Source organism: Ornithorhynchus anatinus, chromosome X1 (assembly GCF_004115215.2).
Source record: "Ornithorhynchus anatinus isolate Pmale09 chromosome X1, mOrnAna1.pri.v4, whole genome shotgun sequence".
Classification (NCBI taxonomy): domain Eukaryota; kingdom Metazoa; phylum Chordata; class Mammalia; order Monotremata; family Ornithorhynchidae; genus Ornithorhynchus; species Ornithorhynchus anatinus.
The window spans coordinates 125,001,431-125,024,643 of NC_041749.1; the positions used below are offsets into that span (position 1 = coordinate 125,001,431).

The 23,213-nt window shown below is 43.7% G+C and overlaps 1 protein-coding gene across 1 annotated transcript in view; it reads right to left on the reverse strand.

Moving 5' to 3' along the window:
- Positions 1-22,436, reverse strand: part of LOC100681069 (telomere repeats-binding bouquet formation protein 1) — a 35,454-nt gene extending 13,018 nt beyond the window's left edge. The window contains exons 1-10 of the mRNA XM_029049961.2: positions 22,164-22,436; positions 21,571-21,663; positions 11,782-11,842; positions 9,666-9,773; positions 6,329-6,457; positions 5,350-5,481; positions 4,424-4,484; positions 4,208-4,323; positions 3,923-4,045; positions 1,804-1,956 (exon numbers count right to left, since the gene is read on the reverse strand). Of these exons, the coding sequence (XP_028905794.1) occupies positions 1,804-1,956; positions 3,923-4,045; positions 4,208-4,323; positions 4,424-4,484; positions 5,350-5,481; positions 6,329-6,457; positions 9,666-9,773; positions 11,782-11,827 (868 nt within the window). The 5' untranslated portion in view covers positions 11,828-11,842; positions 21,571-21,663; positions 22,164-22,436. The remainder of the gene's footprint in view (positions 1-1,803; positions 1,957-3,922; positions 4,046-4,207; positions 4,324-4,423; positions 4,485-5,349; positions 5,482-6,328; positions 6,458-9,665; positions 9,774-11,781; positions 11,843-21,570; positions 21,664-22,163) is intronic.
- Positions 22,437-23,213: the final 777 nt, after the last annotated feature.

The following is a 23,213-nucleotide window of genomic DNA, read 5'->3' on the forward strand; positions in this document are numbered from 1 at the left end:
TATATTTGAAAGAAAAATTTTAAATGATCAAATCAAAGTTCAAACATATATATATATATATATATATATATATATATATATATATATGCATGTATCAGGTTCCATGATCAAATCAAAGTTCAAACATATATATATATATATATATATATATATGTATACATGTATCAGGTTCCTCTTTGCTTCCCAGTGAGAAGTCTGACAACTCTCCCCTAAATCATTCCTCAGACTTTTCCAAAATTGGAAGCATTTGATTGCAGCAATCTTCAGGATAATGAAGAATGGATTCCTATTAGGCACATATGTGTTGCCGCATAGCTGACTGTCTTGGGGGCTATTCCACCCACCCGTCCTGTCTCTACGACACACTGATTCCTATCGAGCTTCGGACGATGAGAAACTTCCACATGGCACACAACAGTACTACTAAACACGGTTCCTTCACATACCTGTTCCATCATACTCAACCACACCACCGGGCCCCCTTGTTCCGGAAGCAAATGCTTTCAAGGCATGCCATAAGCTCTCTCCCTCTCATTCATCCACTCTCTTTTCAAACTAGACTCCAGCTTGCACTCTTCAGTCCTCCCAAGCTCACAATCTCATTGTGCCTCATTTTCAGATCTCCTGTTAGACACTTTGCTCGTACCATTCCCCCTGCCTGGAACTCCTTCCCCCTTCAAACCCGCCAAACTGGAGCTCCCCTCATCTTCAAAACCTTTCCTGAAATCCCACCTCCTCCAGGACACCTTTCTTGAGTAAGTAAGCTTCTCGGGTTGTGTCCATCCAACAGCTGCACTTATCCTTTATGTTTATTCACCTTGGTACAATAGCACATTCTCAACTTGTGATAATTTACCCTTATGTGGTCCTTATCCTTCCATCTTCCTGCTATCAACAGCAATTAGCATTGTTTCTTTCTGGTCAACTGTTTGTGAACTCATTTTTTGCCCCTTTTTGTTGTGGCTAGTTGTCACGATCTTTTCCCTTTACTTCCCAGGGTAGATAGACCATCCCCACTCAACAAACGCCACTCACTGATCAACAAGGAGGTTGTCAAAGTAAACAGGGAACACAGTGTGGTTGGAGTACTAACTGGATGAATGGAGAGCAAGGAGATGATCCTTGGTAAACACCAAGATAGAATCAGAAGGTCATGGTGATTTCAATGTGGGCAAAGAATGAGGAAGAAGTACCTAAGATGATTCCAGTATTATGAGTTGGGGGGCGGGAGGGGAATGGACAGAAAAGGCAGTTAGCGCCTTTGCCAGTGATGGGAAAGGTGGGAGAAGTTAAGGAGGATATAGAATTAGCTCAGTGGAACAGGACACAGAAGCACCAAGCCAAGGCAGTTGACAGGCCAAGGGGCCCCCAGAGCTGGACTGCAGAGACAACGGCTTTTGGAGTAGATGGGGAGGGACCGAAAGGAAATGGAACCATGCGATGGCAATTCCACGCATATGTAGTTGGCTTCCAGGGCCAAACTGGAGATGGGGGTGAGGGGGAGTTGATGAGGTGACTGTGCAAAGAGCCTCACTCTTTCCGAACAGGTCCCTAGATCTTTGTGGGGCTTTTTCCTATCCCCACTGGAACCTAGGGTGGCGGTGGGTGTGGCAGCAGAAGGTAGTGAGTACTGAGTTTGGGATTGCAGAGGGAGAGTGGCAATATGAAAGATAAAACATCATAAGTCATTCACTGCATTTGTGTGTAAATCAAGTCTCTTTAAAATCAAGAACTGAACCAAGGAAGAACCATACAAAATGCAGTTATTAGAATACTATATATGCAAACGTTTGAATCACTCACAGTTATCAGCAATGCAGACATTGATGGCGTTTGTCACATTTACTGCCAGTTTAGCACTAGAAATACTCTGATGTGATTCTCTGGTCAGCTTTATTAAAACGTCAGACAAAACATCCAATCCACCAATAGATATGAAGAATTCTTGAGTCAGTGCTTCAGGATAAAATAATAAGACAATCAATAATGATGCCATTTGTTAAGCACTTACTATGTGCAAAGCACTGTTCTAAGCACTGGGGGGATACAAGGTGATCAGGTTGTCCCACGTGGGGCTCACAGTCTTAATCCCCATTCTACAGATGAGGTAACTGAGGCACAGAGAAGGTAAGTGACTTGCCCAAAGTCACAGAGCTGACAAGTGGCGGAGCTGGGATTAGAATCCATGACTTCTGACTCCCACCCCATGCTCTTTCCACTGAGCCACGCTGCTTCTCAGTACTTTTATCAATACTTTTATCAAGCAACATGATTAATACTGTTCTGTGGTATTCTACTAAGGTGATTTTACCTAAACACTAATCAAATACATTTACAAAATGGATAAAAGTACATCAACCTAAGACAGAACGCTTTATCATAATACTTTTCATGTGCATCTAAAGAAGTTGTTCTTGTGTGTTAGAAAATGTATTTTTCCTGACAGTGAGAATAATGGCATGAAACAGTTCGGGAAAGTTAATGGAATCACACTGAACAGATTCATTGTTTTCATATTCAGCAGTCTGCCAATTTTCAAAATTCCAATTCACCTCATCCCTGGGATTTAATCAAATTTAGAGACAAAGACCAAAGAAATGCTAGGAGAAGGTTTCTTTCATTTCACTTATTCTGGCCTAAGCTTTTGTTACTTTATGATGTGTATGAACCTTTATAGGAGAGTCTAAAAGGAACCACTTCACATATACCTTGTCCCTTTACCATTTGCTGCCCACGTAGCCACACGATGACTAACAAATGTAATGTGCTGCTAGGCAATGCTTCCCTGAAATAGAAAAACACCTATTTTGTTTAACAGAGCATGAAGATGGCTCCAAACTGGGGTCCTCCGCCTCCTTGTCCTGGAGCCTTTTCGGGGCAAACAGATATCCTGTCCCCAGAGATGGATACCTCTCCACAGGTTCACATCTTGGGCGGAGCCCTGAACTACATTTCCCCCAATCCAACACTAGTCCATCAGAAGGTTTCCTAGCCATCAGGTTACTTTAGAAACCACTTCTAATGCAAAATATTTTCAAAGATAGATGGAAAAGAAGGGAATTCTGTATTTATATACTAATGAGAAAATGGTGATTTCAAGATGTAGATGCCCTAAATAAAGGAGACCTAGGTTAATGGCGTGTTTCATCACTTCAACAACCCTTCTCAGAAGAAGTGAATTTTCTTTTTCTGTCTTTTTCTTAGTCTTTTCCATTGGCTGAAATTTGGGGATCAGAATTTCCTCCACTTGTGAAACACTATTACTTTTCTTTAAGTCTCTAAGTTGGTGTGATGCCCTGACTGCATTTTATTTTGGGATTTATCCAGACTTTTCAGTGCAATGCATCTAGATCATTTTGTTTTCAAGCTCCCTGAAACTCCTCCTTCAAAGCGTTACTGGCCCAGCAACTTTATGTATATTTGGCATAAACTGTCACTGCACTGTATTTTTTAAAGAGCAGGCAAACTGGTACTACTATTTACGTTAGGCTTCTCCGATACAAACCTAATGTGAAGCAGCATGGCCTAGTGGATAGAGCACAGGACCTGGGTTCTAATCCCAGCTCCACCACTAGTCTGCTGTGTGATCTTGGGCAAGCCACTTAACTTCTCTGCACCTTAGTTACCTCTTCTCTAAAATGGGGATTAAGACTGTGAGCCCCATGTAGGGACATGGACTGTGTGTGAATTTCTTATATCTACCCCAGCGCTTAGTACAGTGCCTGGCACAGAGTAAGTGCTTAATATTAAAAAAACTATTGGGAGGAATCAATTATACTTATTATTCCATGAGTATGCCTCTCCTAAATGCATGTCAATTATGTACCTACTTTATCATACTCTCCCAAATTCTTAATCCAGTGCTGTGCACACAGTAAATGCTTATTAAATACCACTGATGGATTGAAAGAGTGATACTTACAGTTTTCTGCCATTGTGAGTCCAACAAATAAGCATAGAGGACGAACTATCTCAGGCTTCAAACATACTTCTAACAAGACCTTAACATGTGGCAAAATGGAACAGCAAATTTTCTGATTTTCCTCTGACAAGAATTAAAACCAAAACTGAATCAGTTAAAAAAAAGTTTGATTTTGCACAAGTACGCTACTAGAAAAACTCAGATGTAAATAATTCACTTAATTTCTCATTTTTGTCATGTGCATATCAATTGCTACAAATACAACTGAAAATTCAAGGTACTTACCATTTTGAGGATTATTGACAGCTGCACCCAGAGTATGGCAAATTACATGCCACAGATGATGTTTCTTCTTAAAGCTCTCACTGGAGAAATCAATTTCAGATTTTGCAATAGTTGATCTATTTAAGAAACAAGAAATTAAAATGGTCAAAATGTTTTAAATTTGCAAATGTTTGTTACTTAATATGTGAAAGGAATTCTAGTTTCATATTTATTTACCTGAATAACTTTTGCAGAATGAAAATACAGCCTGTTTCTCTCAAAAGGACTTGTCCAGTCTCTGAAAATAACCAATAATTGAATATCACTTTATCAAATTATGTAATTCAATGATCCAACATACCCTAACAATAGTTTGATCTTATAAAACATAATTCAGCTTACTTAGCACTTGTGAAAAAATAATGATGGAGATTTATGGCCCTGAATGACAAACACAGGTAAAGCAACAGGAACATTTAATTTTTCAATACATGAAAAAGCTCATTTTGCATATAGTTCCTATCCAAATAAGTCATATACTTTTAATGGAAGAATGAAAATAATTTCTGGCCTTCTTATGGAAATAAACATTAACTCTCATTTGCCTCGAATTCTAGTTAATCTGAAATTGTAGGAGTGAAAGAAAATAACCTTGGAAAATGAGCCATCTCAAAATTACACTTTAAAGCATTAGACTGCTTCTCAGTACTGACAGCAATAAAATATTCTCAACTAAAAACATCTGGGCTAAATCTCCCGAACCGCCTCCTCCCCCAAACCCCCACAACCCCCATCTCCTAAATCCAAAGCTTTTCATAAACTGGAGATGTACATATAACCTTCACATGAATGAATGAATGGATGAAGGAGAACTTCAAGCCCTTAGTACAGTACTTTGCACACAGTAAGCATTCAATAAATATGACTGAATGAATGAACTTGGATTAGAAACTGAGTAGATACTGAGTTTGAGCCTGGCTGGGGAACTGGGAGAAGCGATGAGGGTAAGAGTGGGGCCTAGGGTTTCTTAGTCATTATGGCTCCTGTGACCAGAGCTGGGGGTAGTGGGGAGGGGGGGTGTCTCTAATACTTGAATAAAATAGAACAGAAATGAAATATTCATAATCCATGGAAATAATTCTCAACAGAAAATTTGCACTTACTGTTCTTTGATACCAGGGCCAAGAGAACATAGACAGATACTATTTGCAAATTCATGCTGTAGTTCTTATCACCTACAAACCTAATAATTTTGTCAAACAATTCAGGAGTACAAAGACTTTGCTGACAAGGGACTGAAATAAGAACAAAGGTCATAAGAATGGTTATTTAAAAGGACACATACTTTCAAAAATAAATTCCAAATTAAAAACTTGCACCTCCAAAAATGGGCCTAAACTGCTTATGTGTATTTCCTATTGAACTGTGCAACATATAAGGCCAATGCTACTATAATCCAAAACAAATGACTCACGTCTAACACATTCCAACATAACACGGTGATTCCTTCCACATTAAGTGCACATATATCAGCTCAAAAATGGGTGCTTCTGCCTTCAAAAAGGGAGTTAACTGGGGAAAATTGCCCCCCATACCCACCCTCAAAAAAAATAATCCTTTAGAGTGGTAAACACTGAAACAATTCTTTGTGGTAAACATACCACATGAAAGATAAAGGATAAAAATGAGGCAAATGACACTGGGGTTGTTTCCCTACATCCCTTCAATAACTTTATACACATGAGGGATAGGAGCAAGAGTTAACGATTAATTCTAGTTATCACCATAATGATGAGGTTAACAATTCTAGAGGGAAAATCATTTCTAATCATCTGTATTTTGAGCTACATGGAACTCTATTCGGACTAGTAACTAAAATGCTTTTGAAGCTTAAAAGCTGTTTGATTTGACAAATTATCATTTCAGTTTCAGTTCAAGTAAATTACACATGAAGAATGTTGTTAATGAATATTTATTGGCTGCCAATAAATCACACAGAATGTTTTTAGCTCAATTCATATTGATTTAGTTGTTTAGGGATTAATACAGAACCTGGAAACAAAAATGTGGAAAATACAGAAAGAGTAAAATGGTTCTATAGGTACATTAGTGTGCAATAAAAGATAAAACGATCTGTCTTACCACTAGAATTTGCTAGAGATAATAGTGTATGCAGGGCGACTTCTTTTAGCATGCTGTGCACACATGATGTTGCAAGATCACGTACCAACTTCAAACCACCAATATCTTCAAAATAAGTGCATGCACTGCCTAAATGATTTGCAAATAAAATGAAAGATCAAAAAAGATTTCTGAATTATTCCAAAGAATTGTGTGATCAATCGACAGCATTTATAGGGTGTCTACTATGTGCTAGGAGCTGTGCTCAAATTAAAGCTACAATAAATCCCATTCCCAAGGCTTTATCATTTTCAATTCAAAGCACTTTTCTACAAGAAAAAATTCTGGAATCATCAACTACTGAGTTTGAGCCTGGCTGGGGAACTGGGAGAAGGGATAAGCGTAAGATTAGGGCCTAGGGTTTCTTAGTTATGTAGGCTCCTGTGACCAGAGCTGGGGGTGGTGGGGAGGGCTTCAAGGCTCTCCATCACCTTGCCCCCTCCTACCTCACCTCCCTTCTACTGCCCACCCCACACGCTCTGCTCCTCTGCCACTCACCTCCTCACCATCCCCCGTTCATGCCTATCCCACCGACCTCTGGCCCACGACCTACTGCTGTCCTGGAATGCCCTCCCTCCTCACTTCCGCCAAACTAACTCTCTTCAAAGCCCTACTGAGGGCTCACCTCCTCCAGGAGGCCTTCCCAGACTGAGCTTCCCCTTTTCTCTCTGCTCCCTTTCTGCTCCCCCTCCGCCCTCTGCTCTCTCTCCCTTCCCCCCTTCACTTCCCCTCAGCTAAGCTCCCTTTCCCTCTGCTCCTCCCCCTCTCCCCCTCCCCTCAGCACTCTGCTCATTTGTATATATTTTTATTACCCTATTAATTTTATTAATGAAGTGTACATCCCCTTGATTCTATTTACCGTGTTTATGTTGTCTTGTTTTTGTCCATCTGTCTCCCCCGATTAGATTGTAAGCCTGTCACTGGGCAGGGATGGTCTCTATCTGTTGCCGAATTGTACATTTCAAGCGCTTAGTACAGTGCTCTACACAGAGTAAGCGCTCAATAAATACTTTTGAATGAATGAATGGAGGGTGGTGTCTCTGCACAGCTATTTGGTGATGGCAAGGGCAGAGTGGCTGCCTCCTCTGCAGGCTTATTTCTCCTTAGCCAGTGCTAGGATGGCAAATTACAGTGTGCTGGAGCCTGACTTTCCTTTAATGTAAAACGGTACATCAGTTGGTGTTCAGCAGGGCAGAGAGGGAGTAATAGTTAACAGGAGTATAGAAAAAAACCCTTTCATTCAGTGGTTTTGCTATCCTTCCATCCTTCTTCTGAGAATTAGGTTAGATTAGTCCAGTAGCATCAGAGAGGAGAGGATACCCAGAAACAAGGTTGGGGAGATCAAACTCAAGATTGAAAGTGTCAGTCACTCCATCAGTAGCCCCCTATCGACTTCTGCCATGCCGTACTCTGAGCACAACTTTCCCAGCTTAGAGAGTACCCCAGCTTCACTCTCCATCCTTTATTTCTCATTAATTCTTCCATCATCCCTGCTCCTGTCAGCCCTAACTGGGAAGTTAGCATGGTCTAGTGGAAGTAGCATGGTCTAGCAGTGTCATGTGCCTCATTTTTTTTCTTTTATCTTTCATGTGGTATGTTTACCACAAAGAATTGTTTCAGTCTTTACCACTATATAGGATTTTTTTTTTGAGGGTGGGTATTAGGGAATTATGAGGCACTGGGCTGGAAGTCAGAGGAACTAGATTCTAATACCAGCTCTGCCAGTTGTCTATTGTATGACTTTGGGCAAGTTACTTAACTTCTCTGTGCCTCATCTTCCTTATCTGTACAATGAGGATTCGGTACCTGTTCTCCCTCCTATTTAGACTCTGAGCCCCATGTGAAACAGGGATGGTGTCTGATCTTCTTATTTGTATCCACCCCAGAGCTTAGTGCAGTGTGCTTCATGAATACCACAATCATTCCCTCTTCCTGCAGTGCAGGCCAGTCTCTGTCCATTCCAGCCACTACATACATTTGCTCTTTCTCTCAGTCTCTCGCTCTCCTAGTTACTCACTCCCATTCATAGTCTCTCTTTCTCCCTCTCTTTCCTCTTTCTTTTCTCCCTCACCTCCTCTCTAGAACCCAGGAATTCCAGCATCCCTCCAGTGTGTGCCTCTTACCCTGGCTGCTGATTCTTCAAATGGCACCTAAGTTTTTGACCTTATCTGACTACCACCTGGCTCCCCTCTACCACAGGGAAAGTACAGTTCCTCCTCGTCGGCAGCCCAGAGGAGCACCGAGAAGCAATATGGCATCTGGCTGAGCAGAGGAGGGGCACTGGGAACTGCACACCAGGCCTGGAGAAGGAAGAGGGGTGAGAGAGGAGCAGCGCGGCCCTGAGTCACCCACGTCTCTCTCTACACTGGGACAGGGATCGGGTCTGATCTTATCATCTTAAATCTATCTCAGCTCTGAATACGGTGCTTGATAAGTAGGATTATTATACAGTAACAATAATAATAATAATCGTGGTATTTGTTATGCACTTAGTATGTGGCAGGCACTGTAGTCAGTCAATCATATTTACTTAGCGCTTACTGTGTGCAAAGCACTGTATTAAGCACTTGGGAGAGTACACTAGAACAATAAATAGACACATTCCCCATCCACAATGAGCTTACAGTCTAGAAGAGGAGAAAGACATTAATATAAATAAGTAATTTACAGATATGTACTTAAGTGCTGTGGGGCTGGGAAGGGGGGATGAATAAAGACAGCAAGTCAAGGTGATGCAGAAGGGAAGCATTGGGGTAGATAAAAGAGAATCAGATCAGACACAGTCCCTGTCCCACATGGGGTTCTCAGTTTAAGAAGAACTGGCATTTAATCATGACTTTACAGATGAAGAAACTGAGGCACTAAGAAGTGAAGGGACTTGTCCAAAGTCACACAGCAGGCAAATAGAGGAATCAGGATTAGAAACCAGGTGCTTTGATTCCAAGGCCCATCCTCTTTCCACTAAGCCATGCTGCTTCTCATGGTAAGTGCTTAACAAATATCACTATTATCATCATTACTATTTTCAAGATTAGGTTACTGGGTTGGGTTATCCCAACCTTATCCCAAGTTTCTACAGAAAAATAGACCTTTCATTCCCAACCATCCAATTTCAAAAGAAAAAAAAAGACCTTTCATTCCCATTCATACAATTTCAAAAAACTTATCTGTGCAGAGGTAAGGAAATGATATGCTCCATCATCATCTTGGAAAATAAGAATTATACATTTTGGCATCATGAGATCTCACAATGTAAAACAAAGAGAACCCCAGACCAAATTTCAGTGAATCATCTTACTATTTTGTTGACAAATTGAAATAATTGAGAGCAAGGCACTCTTTACAGCAGGAGGGTTGTTTACTTGTTCCTTAATGCACTTCAGCAGTATGTCCATATCAATCTTGGCTGTTGGAAAAAACAACAAAAACAAACAAAATCCAACGGTTAACCAAGATTGTACCTGCTTTCCCCATTTAAAATGAACCTCATAAAATTTGGATTGATTTTTCCTCTTGCATAATATCTCTGAGAGAAATAGAAATTGGGCAAGTACAATTCAATAGACTCAGTAGACATGATCCAAGGTTGGCAGTATGAAAAGCCACATGGGCAAGTGGATAGAACACTGGCCTGGGAGACAGAAGGACCTGGTTACTAATGCTGGCTCTGCCACTTGTCTGCTGGGCAAGTCACTCCACTTCTCTGTGCCTCAGTTACCTCATCTGTGAAATGGGGATTAAGACTGTGGGGTGAATGAGAGACATGGACTATGTTCAACCTGATTAGTTTGTATCTACCCCAGCATTTAGAACAGTGCCTGGCACATAGTGAGAGTTTAACAAATACCTTAAAGAAAACTGATTATAATCAATCAAACGTATTTATTGAGCTCTTACTATGTGCAGAGCACTGTACTAAGCTCTTGGGAGAGTACAACACAATATAACACATTCCCTGCCCACAGCAAGCTCACAGTGTAATGGGGCACATTAAAATTCTACCTGAAACTGGGATGCCTACACGGATAGCCTTAAACTCTTTAAATGTCTTGATAGGATACCTGAATCAATCAATTGTACTTATTAAGCTCCCACTGGGTGCAAAGCACCATACTACATGCTTTGCAAAGTACAATAGAAGCAGGAAACTCATCTCTTTCTTTGGATAAGCTTAGGATCTAATGGGGGATAGAGACAGAAATGATTTATAAATAATGGGAGCTGGAGAAAAAAATACAGCATGTAGTAGTAAAATGTTAGGATAAAAATCACTATATAAAAATTGAGTTACAAAGAAATATGCAGATAGGCTGAGGAAAGAAAGAAAATAGAGAAATGCTAACGGTAGCTGTTGGGCTGAATGGCTGGAGTGTCCGAATTAATCAGAGAAGGCCTTCTGGAAGAAGTGGCATTTTGGGAAGTGATGGTTTGGTAGATTGGGAAGGCAGGGATGGGGGAGAAGGGACTAAGCTAGGGAACAGTGTGAGTGCAAGGTTGGAGGTGAAAGACTTGAAAAATAGTTACTCTGAGCTAGGGCAGAACCAGAGTCATGGGTGTAAAGAGCCAACATAAAAGGGATACAGCTGGTAAAGCCAATAATCAGGACTTTGAGTTTGGTGGGAAATGGGTTCCCTTTGGAAAATTTTTTTGAAGAGGGAATAGACATGTGAAGAAGAAGAGTGAAGTGGCAGCTAGGAAAACTGAGTGGTCTAGCGGAAAGAACATGGGCCTGGATGTCAGAGGGCCTGAAAGTCAAAGCACCTGCTGGGTGATCTTGGGCAAGTCACTTAACTTACCTGTGCTTCAATTTCCTCATCTGTAAAATGGAAATTCAGTGCCTTTTCACCCTCTTACTTAGATTGGGAGCCCCGTGTGGGACATGTACTGGTTTCTGACCTGATTATCATATATGATAATAATAATAATGGTATTTTTTAAGTGCTCGCTATGTGCCAAGCACTGTTCTAAGCACTGGGGTTGATACAAGGTAATCAGGCTGTCCCACATGTGGCTCACTGTCTTAATCCCCATTTTACAGATGATCTGAGACACAGAGAAGTTAAGTGGCTTGGCCAAGGTCACACAGCAGAGAAGTGGCAGAGCTTGGATTAGAACCCATGTCCTCTGACTCTCAGGCCTGTGCTCTGCACATAGTAAGCGCTCAATAAATACCATCGAATGAATGCTCTTTCCTCTAAGCTACACTGCTTCTACCCTGTCACTTGTTACAAGGCTTGGCACATAGTAAGTGTTTTACAAAATACCACAATTACCAATTATTACTGTTATTCTGGTATACAGACTGAAAGGGTGAGAAGTTGGAGGGAAGAAGGGCTTCCTAAGTGCACTAACAAAAAAATACATTGACAAAAAATAAGAAAACTGGTTTAAGGAGCAAAACAAAAGAGATTTACCACAAGTGAGTTCCGTGCTCTTATCCTCCATTTTTTTTCCTTGCATATTCTTATTCTTTATCTACAAGAAAAATGTATTTTCTAATTATTTAAATCAGCTAGATTCAGAACTTTGCAAATACAAAAGAAATATGTCAAGGGTCCTAGCCAAATTCACATACAATACTCCTTATTGGATTTTTCAGTCTCTTATATAGGACATACTTTCCCAGGGAACAGAAGACCTATTTTCTTTTCACAGTTCTGATGATGATGTTGGTATTTGTTAAGCGCTTACTATGTGCAGAGCACTGTTCTAAGCGCTGGGGTAGATACAGGGTCATTAGGATGTCCCATATGAGGCTCACAGTCTTTATCCCCATTTTACAGATGAAGTAACTGAGGCACAGAGAAGTTAAGTGACTTGCCCACAGTCACACAGCTGACAAGTGGCAGAGCTGGGATTAGAACCCATGACCTCTGACTCCCAAGCCCACGGTCTTTCCACTGAGCCACGCTGCTTCTGCCATTCATTCCCTGGACAAGCTTTATTTAGATCCCCAGTTAATTGGAAAATGTCTCTGTATCTGAACTTCCCCCATTAAACAGGAAGTTGGGAAATTTTCCAAGCATCTAACAGAGCTGTTGTGAAAATATGTTGGTTTTAAAAGGTCAATCCCTGTACATTAGATCCCATTTAAATATTTAGGATAATCAGTCCACCAATCATTTGCTCTTTGTTAAGTATTGTAATAAGTCATTTGGAAATTACAAACAAAGCACACAAAACAATCCTGATCTTCATGGACCTTCCCAACCCAGAGATAGGAAAACAAACAAACAAAAACTATATATATGTATATATATGCACACATATATACACGACAAACATAAAAATATAGGCCCAAACAACAGCATGGTGATAGGTTTGAAAAATCTTCATGATTTTACACATTTTCTACTCACCTGCAAAAAATCCCAGCTCCCTCTCCTTTCTGCATCATCTCTGCACCTGGATTTATGACCTTTGGGCATTTGATATTTGCTCCACTCTCAACCCCACAATACTTATGTACATATTTTAAAATCATATATTATGAATTATTTATATTAATGTACAACTCCCCCTCTACACTGAAGGGTGCTGTGGGGAGGGAAGAGACCTGCTAGATGTTGTACCGTATTTTCCCTTAGTTCATAGGAAGCATTCAAAAAAAGTAATTGACGATGATGATTTATTGAATGATTAGTGCGTACTGAGGACTGTACTGGGAACCTGGGAGAGTACAATATAGTAGAGTTGAGTTGTAACCATACTAATCTTCCTCAACTTCTCAGCTACCCTCGACTCTGTGGACCATCCCCTTCAGGAAACATTATCCAACCCTGGATTCACTTGCAGCCTCGCCTGGTGCTCCTCATCTATCTGGTTGTTCATTCTCGGTCTCCTTCATGGGCTCCTCCTCTGCCTCCCATCCCCTAACTGTGGGGGTCCTTCAAGCTTCATTTCTAGGTCTCCTTCTATTCTCCATCTACATCCACTCCCTTTAGAGAGCTCATTCACTCCCATGGCTTCAACTACCATGTCTATGCAGATGACACACAAACCTACACCTCCAGCCCCGAGCTCTCTCCTTCTCTCCAGGCTCGCATCTTCTCCTGCCTTCAAGACATCAGTACTTGGATCCCCTCCCGTCACCTCAAACTTAAGATGTCCAAAACAGAGCTCTTTAATTTCCCACCCAAATCCTGTCCTCCCCCTAATTTTCCCATCACTGTAGATGGCACCACCATCCTTCCAATCTCATAAGACCGTAACCCTGGCCTTAACCTTGACTCTCTCATTCAACCCACATATTCAATCCATCACTAAATCCTGTCAGTCCCACTTTCACAGCATCACTAAAATCTGCCCTTTCTCTCCATCCAAACGGCTACCAGGTTAATACAGTCACTCATCCTAACCCACTTGGATTACTGCATCAGCCTCCTTGCTGACTTCCCAGCCTCCTGTCTCTCCCCACTCCAGTCCATACTTCACTTTGCTGCCTGGATCATTTTTCTATAAAAACTGTCAAAACATGTCACCCTGCTCCTCAAAAAACTCCAATGGTTTCCCATCCACCTCCGTATCCAACAAAAACTCCTCACCATTGGCTTTAAAGCACTCCAACACCTTGCCCCTTGTCCTCGCTTCTCTCCTTCTACAACCCAACCTGTACACTTCGCTCCACTAGTGCTATCCCTCTCATTATGCCTCGATATCGTCTATCTTGCCATTGACCCCTAGCCCACATCCTGCCTCTGTCCTGGAAAGCCCTCCCTCCTCACATCCCCCAAGCTAACTCTCTTCCCCTCTTCAAAGCCCTACTGAGAGCTCACCTCCTCCAGAAGGCCTTCCCAGACTGAGCCTTCCCTTTCCCTCTGCCCCTCCTCCCCTCCCCATTCCCCCTACTCCTTCCCTCTGCTCTACCCCCTTCCCCTCCCCACAGCATGTGTGTATATTTGTATATATTATTTATTACTCTATTTTATTAATGATGTGTATATATCTATGATTCTATTGATCTATTTTGATGGTATTGATGCCTGACTACTTATTTTGTTTTGCTGTCTCTCTCCCCCTTTAAGGCTGTGAGCCCCGTTGTTGGGCAGGGATCATTTCTATCTGTTGCCGAATTGTCCATTCCAAGTGCTTAGTATAGTGCTCTGCACACAGTAAGCGCTCAATAAATATGATTGAATGAAGGAATTGAATGAATGAATGAAAGTTGGTAGAGGTGTTCCCTGCCCACAAGGAGCTTTCAGTCTAGAGAAGAAGACAGACATTAAAATAAATTTCCTGCTGTCCTCACAACATCACTACCTGGACGTCCTGACACCTCAAACTTATTATGTTCAAAACGGAACTCCTCATTTTCCCCCTAAACCTTGCCCTCTTTTGTCCTTCTCGTCACTCTAGATAACAGCACCAACCTCCCTGTCTCACAAGCCCATAACTATGGCATCATCCTTGACTCATCCCTCTGATTCAACACACATACTCAATCCATCACCAAATCTTGTTGGTTCTACCTTCACAATTTCTCTAAAATTCACCCTTTCCTTTCCATCCAAACTACTACCTCGTTGATCCAAGCACTTATCTTATCCCACCTTGACTACTGAATCTGCCTCTTCACTGAGCTCCTGCCTCCTGTCTCTCCCTACTCAAGTCCTTACTTCACTCTGATGCCTGGATCTTTTTTTTTTTAAAAAAAAACAAACTTCAGGTCATGCCTCCCCACTCCTCCAAAACCTCCACATCAAAAAGAAACTCCTTACCACTTTTAGTCACTCAATCAATTTGCCCCCTCCTACCTTATCTCTCTGATTTCCTTCTACAACTCAGTCTACACACTTCGCTCCCCTACTGCCAACTTACTCACTCTACCCAGATCTTGTCTATCTCGCTGCTGATCCCTTGCCCGTGTCCTTGCTCTAGCCTGGAATTCCCTCTCCTTTCATATATGACAGACCACCGCCCCCACAACTGTCAAAATCTTACTAAAATTACATCTCCCCTAGAAATGGAAAAAACATGGCCTACTGGAAAATGCATGGGCCCAGGAGAGGTAGGACCTAATCACAGTTCTGTCCCTTGTCTGCTGTATGATCTTGTGCAACTCACTTAACTTCTCTGTGCTTGTTACCTCATTTGTAAAATAGGGATTATATTCCTCTCCTTCCAACTTTGACTGTTAGCCCCAGGTGGGACAGATACTGGTGTCCAGCCTGATTATCTTTAATCCACCCAAGCATTTAGTAAATTGCTTGCAAAATAGTAAATATTTGACAAATACCAATAAAAAAAATTCCTTCCTCGATTAAGCCCTCATGTCCCCTACTCCTCCCTTCTGTGCCACCTAGGAATGTGTATTTGTACCCTTTAGGCACTCAATATTCACCCCACCACACAACCCCACAGCACCTACGTCAACATTCATAATTTATTTTACTGTCTCCCCCTCTAAACTGCTACCTCCTGGTGGGCAGGGAAAGAGTCTACCGATTCTTCGGAGAGTATTGTACTCTCCCAAGCACTAAGAGCAGTGCTCTGCACACAGTAAGTGTTCACTAAGTATAACTGACTGATTAAATTATGGATAGGGGAAATGGGGGAGTACATGGACATATGTGCTCTGGGGCTGGGGCATGGGTTAACTTCTCCCTTTTTAACCATGGGCATCTCTTTTTATTGTTCAACACATCAAATTGTAAGAAAAGCCCATGCCCCAATATTTATCAGTCTTCAGCCCTCCCCACCTTCACAGCCCTCCTAAAATTCCACCTCCTGCATCAAGCCTTCCCTGAGTAATTCCCAAAACCCATAGCTGTAGTAATTATGAAAGCAGCATGCCGTAGTGGATAAGGTACGGGCCTGGGAGTCAGAAAGACCTGGGTTTTCATCCTGGTTCTGCCACTTGTCTGTTGTGTGACCTAGGGCAAGTCACTTGACTTCTCTCTGCCTCACTTACCTCATCTGTAAAATGGGGAGATTAAGACTGTGAGCCCCATGTGGGACATGAACTGTGTACCACCTGATTGGCTAGTATCTACCCCAGCATTTAGTACAGTGCCTGACATAGTAAGCGCTTAACAAATGCCATAAAAAACCCAACAGCCACCTCTGAGACTTAAGTATTTACAATAATAATAATGTTGGTATTTGTTAAGCGCTTACTATGTGCAGCGCACTGTTCTAAGCGCTGGGGTAGATACAGGGGAATCAGGTCATCCCATGTGAGGCTCACAGTTAATCCCCATTTTACAGATGAGGTAACTGAGGCACAGAGAAGTGAAGTGACTTGCCCACAGTCACACAGCAGACAAATGGCAGAGCTGGGATTCGAACTCATGACCTCTGACTCCCAAGCCTGGGCTCTTTCCACTGAGCCACGCTGCTTCTCCCTCATCACTTGTACATATTTGTGCATATAGATATGAAGCTGTACTTTCAATAATGTATTCTGATTCCATTATTAGCAGCTATTTTGACATCCGCTGACCCCATTACAATGCAAGCTCCTTGTGGGCAGGAAACGTGTTTTCTTCTATTGGACTGTCTCAAGCACTTAGTGGGAGCTCAAAAAATACTGTTATTAATACAACTACTACTCATATAAAAGGCAGTCTTCGCTTGTGACATAGTTGGATTCTCAAAATCACATGTTCAGCAGAAACATCATAAGCCATAATAATTTATCTCACAGGAATAGTTTTGTGAATAGAGGGTTGATTCTAAGGACAGAAACCTTGTTTCTATACAAAATTACTACCAAGTCCCCACTTCACTCTGTTGCCTGGATCATTTTTCTAAAAATTGGTTCAGTCCATATCTCCCCATTCCTGAAAAACCTCCAATGGTTGCCCGGCCACGTTCACATCAAGCAGAAACTCTTCATCATCAATTTAAGAAACTCAATCAGCTCTCTTCTCCACTACTTAGTCTTACTCTTCTCCCACTAAAACCCAACCCACACACTTCACTCCTCTAATAGTGTATCATGGGTCTGGGAGTCAGAAGGCCATGGGTTTTAATCCTGACTGCCACTTGTCTGCCATGTGACCTTGGGCAAGTCACTTCATTTCTCTGGGCCTTAGTTTCCTCATCTGTAAAATGGGGATTGGGACCGGGAGACCCATGTGTGACAGGGAACATGGCCAACCCGATTTGCTTGTATCCATCGCAGAGCTTAGTGAAGTGCCTGGCACAGTAAGTGCTTAACAAATACCACAGTTATTATTACTATTATTAACACCAACCTACTCCTTGTGCCTTTATCTCTTTTCTCTCACCTTCAGTCACTGGCTCGCACCCACCTCCAGCCTGCAGCTCCCCTCCCTTTTTAATTCTCCATCTTCAATACCTGAGGAGGAGATGAACTCTAGTCAAAGCGCCCCCCGATTTCTGTGGAGGAGATCAACTCTATCCCAAACGCCCCTCAATCCCTGTGGCGGGGGCAAACTCCTCTCCCACCCAAAATGGAGGCTCCTCGCCCTTCCCCGGCCCCGCGGCCTCACGTCCTCGTCGGGGTCTCTCCCCGCTGGCGGCTCCTCCTCAGCGCGGCGGCTCTTCCTCCTCGGCCTCGGCGCCTCGGCCACACCCGCCTCGGCCGACCCGTCACCTCACTTTTCCCGCGCCCCGGGCTTCACCCGGCCCCGCCCGACGACGGCGCCTGCGCGCTACGTTTCCCCCACAACTGCCAACGGCCGCTCCCCCCTGCCTTAACAGCCGCCGCGCGCCAGGGCCCTCTCCCTGCCTTCCTCCCTCCGACCGCACGGTGGCGCGCTATCCTCGGAAGCCCCAGCGCTCCCTACCGCCCCCTACCGTCCCGAGCAGCGCCTCCCCAGAGCAAGCCCGACTCCAGCTCTCTGCTCAATCAATGGTGTTTAGTGAATTCTTACTTTCTGCAGCACACTGTACTAAGCTCACGGGAAGATGCAATAGAGTTATTAGACCCGATCCCTGCCTTCAAGGAGATTATAGTCTGATGGGTAGGGAGGAGGAGTGATAATAATAATAGTTCTGTGCTTACTCTGTGGCAGATACAAACTAATCGGGGTGGAACAGTCCTCTCCCACATGGCATTCTCCTTCAAAGCGGGAGACCTGGTATCTACAAATTATTTATTTCTGTTAATTCTGTGACCCCCACTGGACTGTAATCTCATTGTGGGTAGGAACGTATCTACCCTCTCTACTGTACTGTCTAAAAGCATTTAGTACATGGCTCTGCACACTTTAAACGTTCAAAAGATACCACTGATTGATCTAATCCCCCCATTTTACAGACGAGGAAAAGGGTAGGTATCTTAAGTGACTTACTTGTGTCTGTGTGTGTGCGTGTATAAAACAACTTTCAATAATGTATTCTGATTTCACTATTGGTTGATATTTTGAGATCTGCCTACCCAATTAAAATGCAAGCTCCTTGTGGGCAGGGAACTATTTTTTCTATTATACTTCTCAAGCATTTAGTAGGTGCTCAACAATTACTGTTATTAATACTATGACGATGACAACGACTACTCATACTACAGGCAGTCTTCAGGCATTCGCCAATAACAAAATTGGTTTCTGAAAATCACGTTAAGTAGAAATATTTTAACCTACGATAAATTTTCTCATGGAAATAGTTTTGTGAACAGAGGCCTGGTTCTGAGGTCTCTAACCTTATTTTTAACCAAAATTATTAACGAGTTCCAACTTCACTCGGCTTTCTGGCTCATTTTTCTAAAAATCCGTTCTAGTCCTAAACCTCCTCCAAAACCTCCAATGGTTGCCCGACCACATCCGCATCAAGCAGAAACTCTTCGTGATCGACTTGAAGGCACTCAATTAGCTCTCTTCCCCACTACCTAGCCTCACCCTCTCCCACTCCAACTCAGCCCGCACACTTCACTCTTCTAACACAACCTTGATCTCGTCTATCTCGCCGCTGGCCTCTCTCCCACATCCTGCCTCTGATCTGGAATGCCCTCCCTTCTCGTATCCAACAGACAATTACGCTCCCCCCATTCAAAGCCTCACTGAAGGCACACCTTCCAGAGGCCTTCCTTGACTAAATCATCTTTTTTCTTCCACTTCCTTCTCGTCGTCCTGACTTGCTTCGCTTATTCATCCCCTCCCAGCCCCCTAGCACTATAGGTGCATATCTGTAATTTACTTATTCATATCGTTGTCTCTCTTCCCTCTAGACTGAAAGCTCGTTGTGGTCAGGGAATAGTATGTGTTCAACTGTACTCTCCCAAGTGCTTAGTACAGTGCTCTGCACACAATAAACACTCCATACCTATGACTAACTAACAACCTACTCCTTGTGCCTCAATCTCTTCTCTCTCACCTGCAGTCACTGGCTCCCACCCTGGACTTCCTGGCTCCCCTCCTCCCCCCAGTTCTTTCAATCAATTGTATTTATTGAGGGCTTACTGTGTGCAGGGCACTTTACTGAGCATTTAGGAGAGTACAATAAAATAAGAGTTGGTAGACAGTACAGTGTAACAGATTTGGTAGACCCGTTCCCTGCCCACCTATCTGACAGATCAATGCTAGTCCCCGTCTTCTAAATCCTGCTAAAATCTTATCTCCTCCAGGATAATCTCTCATCTACCCATGTTTTTTCCCCTTTTTCTCGGTCACCTAGGCTCTTAAGACCTCACCCCCTTGAGCACTTAGGAATTTACCCAAACACAAACAGCACTTATGCAGATATCTTTACTATCAGTAATTAGTGCCCCGACCTTTAATTTATTTCAGTGTCTATAATAATGAGGGAATTTGTTAAGCGCTTGCTACATACCAAGTACTGTTCTAAGCATTGGGGAGGATACAAGGTGATCAGGTTATCCCACGTGGGGCTCACAATCTTAATCCCCATCCCCATTTTACAGATGAGGTAACTGAGGCACAGAGAAGTTAAGTGACAAGCGGTGGAGCCGGGATTTGAACCCATGACCTCTGACTCCAAAGCCCGTGCTTTTTCTACTGAGCCATGCTGCTTCTCTGTGTGGCCACCAGAACCTCTTGCTGTGTATATCCCTGTCCTTGTCTTTTCTGTTGTGTTTGTGTTTCTATTGTTTCACCTTCCCCTTGGTAATCCCAGCTCTGCCACTTGTTTGCTGTGTGACCTTGGGCAAGTCACTTAACTTCTCTGTGCCTCAGATACCTCATCTGTAAAATGGGGATTAAGACTGTGAGCCCCATGTGGGACAACCTGATTACCTGGTATTTACTCCAGTGTTTAGAACAGTGCTTGGTATATAGTAAGCACTTAATAAATACCACTATTATTAATATTTGTGTCTGTCACCATCTCTCCCCTGTTTTCACTAGATTTAAGGGCCTTGGGGGCCAGGATCCGTATTTAATTTTCACTGTGTATTCTGTACAGTTTTTATATACTTTGTATATTTGCTCTAAAGAACCTGGAAAAAGTCATGAAATGTGCTGATCTAACTGCCACTAAAACACAAATTGCCTCTTTTATGGTGTTTCCAATGACAATGTAGGGATCCGGAAGCTAGATAGTGAAAAAACAGGATAGAAAGAACGTCGATTCTTTAAAAATGTGTTGGGGCAGAAGGCTTTCACGAATACCATGGACTGCCTGAAAAACAAACAAGTGGATTTTGGAGCCAACGAAACCAAAGTGGTCTTTGGAAGGCTAAATGACTCCCCGTAGATAAGCATATTTTGGACACGTACTCAGGAGGACTAATTCTCTGGAGAAGACACTAATGCTAGGAAAAGTCCCGGGACAACATGAGAAGCAGCGTGGCTCAGTGGAAAGAGCATGGGCTTTGGAGTCAGGGTTCATGAGTTCGAATCCCAGCTCTGCCACTTGTCGGCTGTGTGACTGTGGGCGAGTCACTTAACTTCTCTGGGCCTCAGTTCCCTCATCTGTAAAATGGGGATTAAGACTGTGAGCCCCCCGTGGGACAACCTGATTCCCCTGTGTCTACCCCAGCGCTTAGAACAGTGCTCGGCACATAGTAAGCGCTTAACAAATACCAACATTATTATTATTAAGAAGAGGCAGAGCAGCAGCTAGATGGATAGAGACCAGAACAATGATAATGGAAGAACCGTTAGCCGAGCTATGGATTATGGAAGAAGAGAGGACATTCTGGAGAAAATCTACCCATAGACTCGCTCTGGATCGGAAAGGACTCGACGGCACTTGTTAATAATTTTCTATAGTGGTGCTCTGCACAGAGTGAGCACTTAAATACTATTACAACAACAACAACAACTACTACTACTCCTTACCTCACTCTTCTTCCAAATGTTGTTTCCTGGATTTTCCTTCAGTTTTGGCTGCTGCAGGGCATTAGGTGGACAGTCTGTTCGGTGTGTCACCCGCTAGACCAGATGAATTTACCTCAGCGCCCGAGTCCCGGGGCCTCCCCCTGCCCCCGCCCTGATGATGCAGCCCCGAGATCGGTCGGGCCCGGCCTTCCCACCGAGGCCTCGGCTGCCCCGCCTCCCTCTGCCGGACCCTCGACCGCCGCCCGCCTCTAATGACCACTCAACTCGGACGACAGTGTCCGTCCCTCCGTTCGTCCCTCTCGGAAGAGAGTGTCCGTCCCCCGTCCCCCTGCCTTCTCCTGTGGAGGAGATCAACCCCGAGCGCCCTCCAAACCATATTGAGGTAAATTCGGCCCCAAACCCACCACAACTCCTATGGAAGAGGTAAACTCTGCCCAGAGTGCCCCTCAATTTCTGTGGAGGAGAACAACTCTTCCCCAAGCGCCCCTCAACCCCTGTGTGGCAGGGGCAAACTCCATTCCCACTCCCATGGACGGCCCGGGATACACACCCCCCGCCCAGTTTCTCGCCCCTCGCCGGCCCCGCGGCCTCACGTCCTCATCGGGGTCGCTCCCCGCCGGCGGCTCCTCCTCAGCGTCGCCGCGGCTCCTCCTTTGCGAGGCGGCCCCTCGGCCTCGTCGCCTCGGCCACACCCGGCTCCACCGGCCCGACGTCTCACTCTTCCCGCGCCCCGAGCTTCTCCCTCTCCCAGCTCTTCGAGAGCGCCTGCGCGTGGCGGCCCCTGGCCCCCACCCCTCCTCCAAGTGCCAACGACCGCTCTCCACTCCCTTCGCTCTCTTCGCGGCCTCCGGGCGGCAGGGCCCGCTCCCCGCCTTGCCGCCGCCGGCCGCGCGGTGGCGCGCCGCCCTCGGAGGCCCCCGCTTCCCTTATGGGGAGAATAATAATAATAATGTTGGTATTTATTAAGCGCTTACTATGTGCAGAGCACTGTTCTAAGCGCTGGGGTAGATATAGGATAATCAGGTTGCCCCACTTGAGGCTCACAGTCTTCATCCCCATTTTACAGATGAGGTAACTGAGGCCCAGAGAAGTTGTGACTTGTCCACAGTCACACAGCTGACAAGTGGCAGAGCAGGATTCGAACCCATGACCTCTGACTCCCAAGCCCGAGCTCTTTTCACTGAGCCACACTGCTTTGGCGTTGGTGAACCCGATGCCTGCCCTCCGGACGCTGACTGTGTCGGGTGGAGGAGGATGGGGGCGAAGGATGGATAATATTTGATTATAACATTACAACATTAATAATCATGTTTTTAATCAATAATTCATTTATTACTTATTAATCAATAGGTTAATTAATATTATTAATCCCTCTGTTCTACCCCCCTTCCCCACCCCACAGCACTTGCGCATATATGTACATATTCTATTTATTTTATCAATGATGTACACATAGCTATAATTCTACTTATTTATACTGACGCTTTTAATAATGTTGGTATTTTGTATTTGTTAAGCGCTTACTATGTGTCAAGCACTTTTCTAAGCGCTGGGTAGATACAAGGTCATTAGATTGTCCCTCATGGGGCTCACAGCCTTCATCCCCATTTTATAGATGGAGTAACTGAGGCACAGAGAAGTTA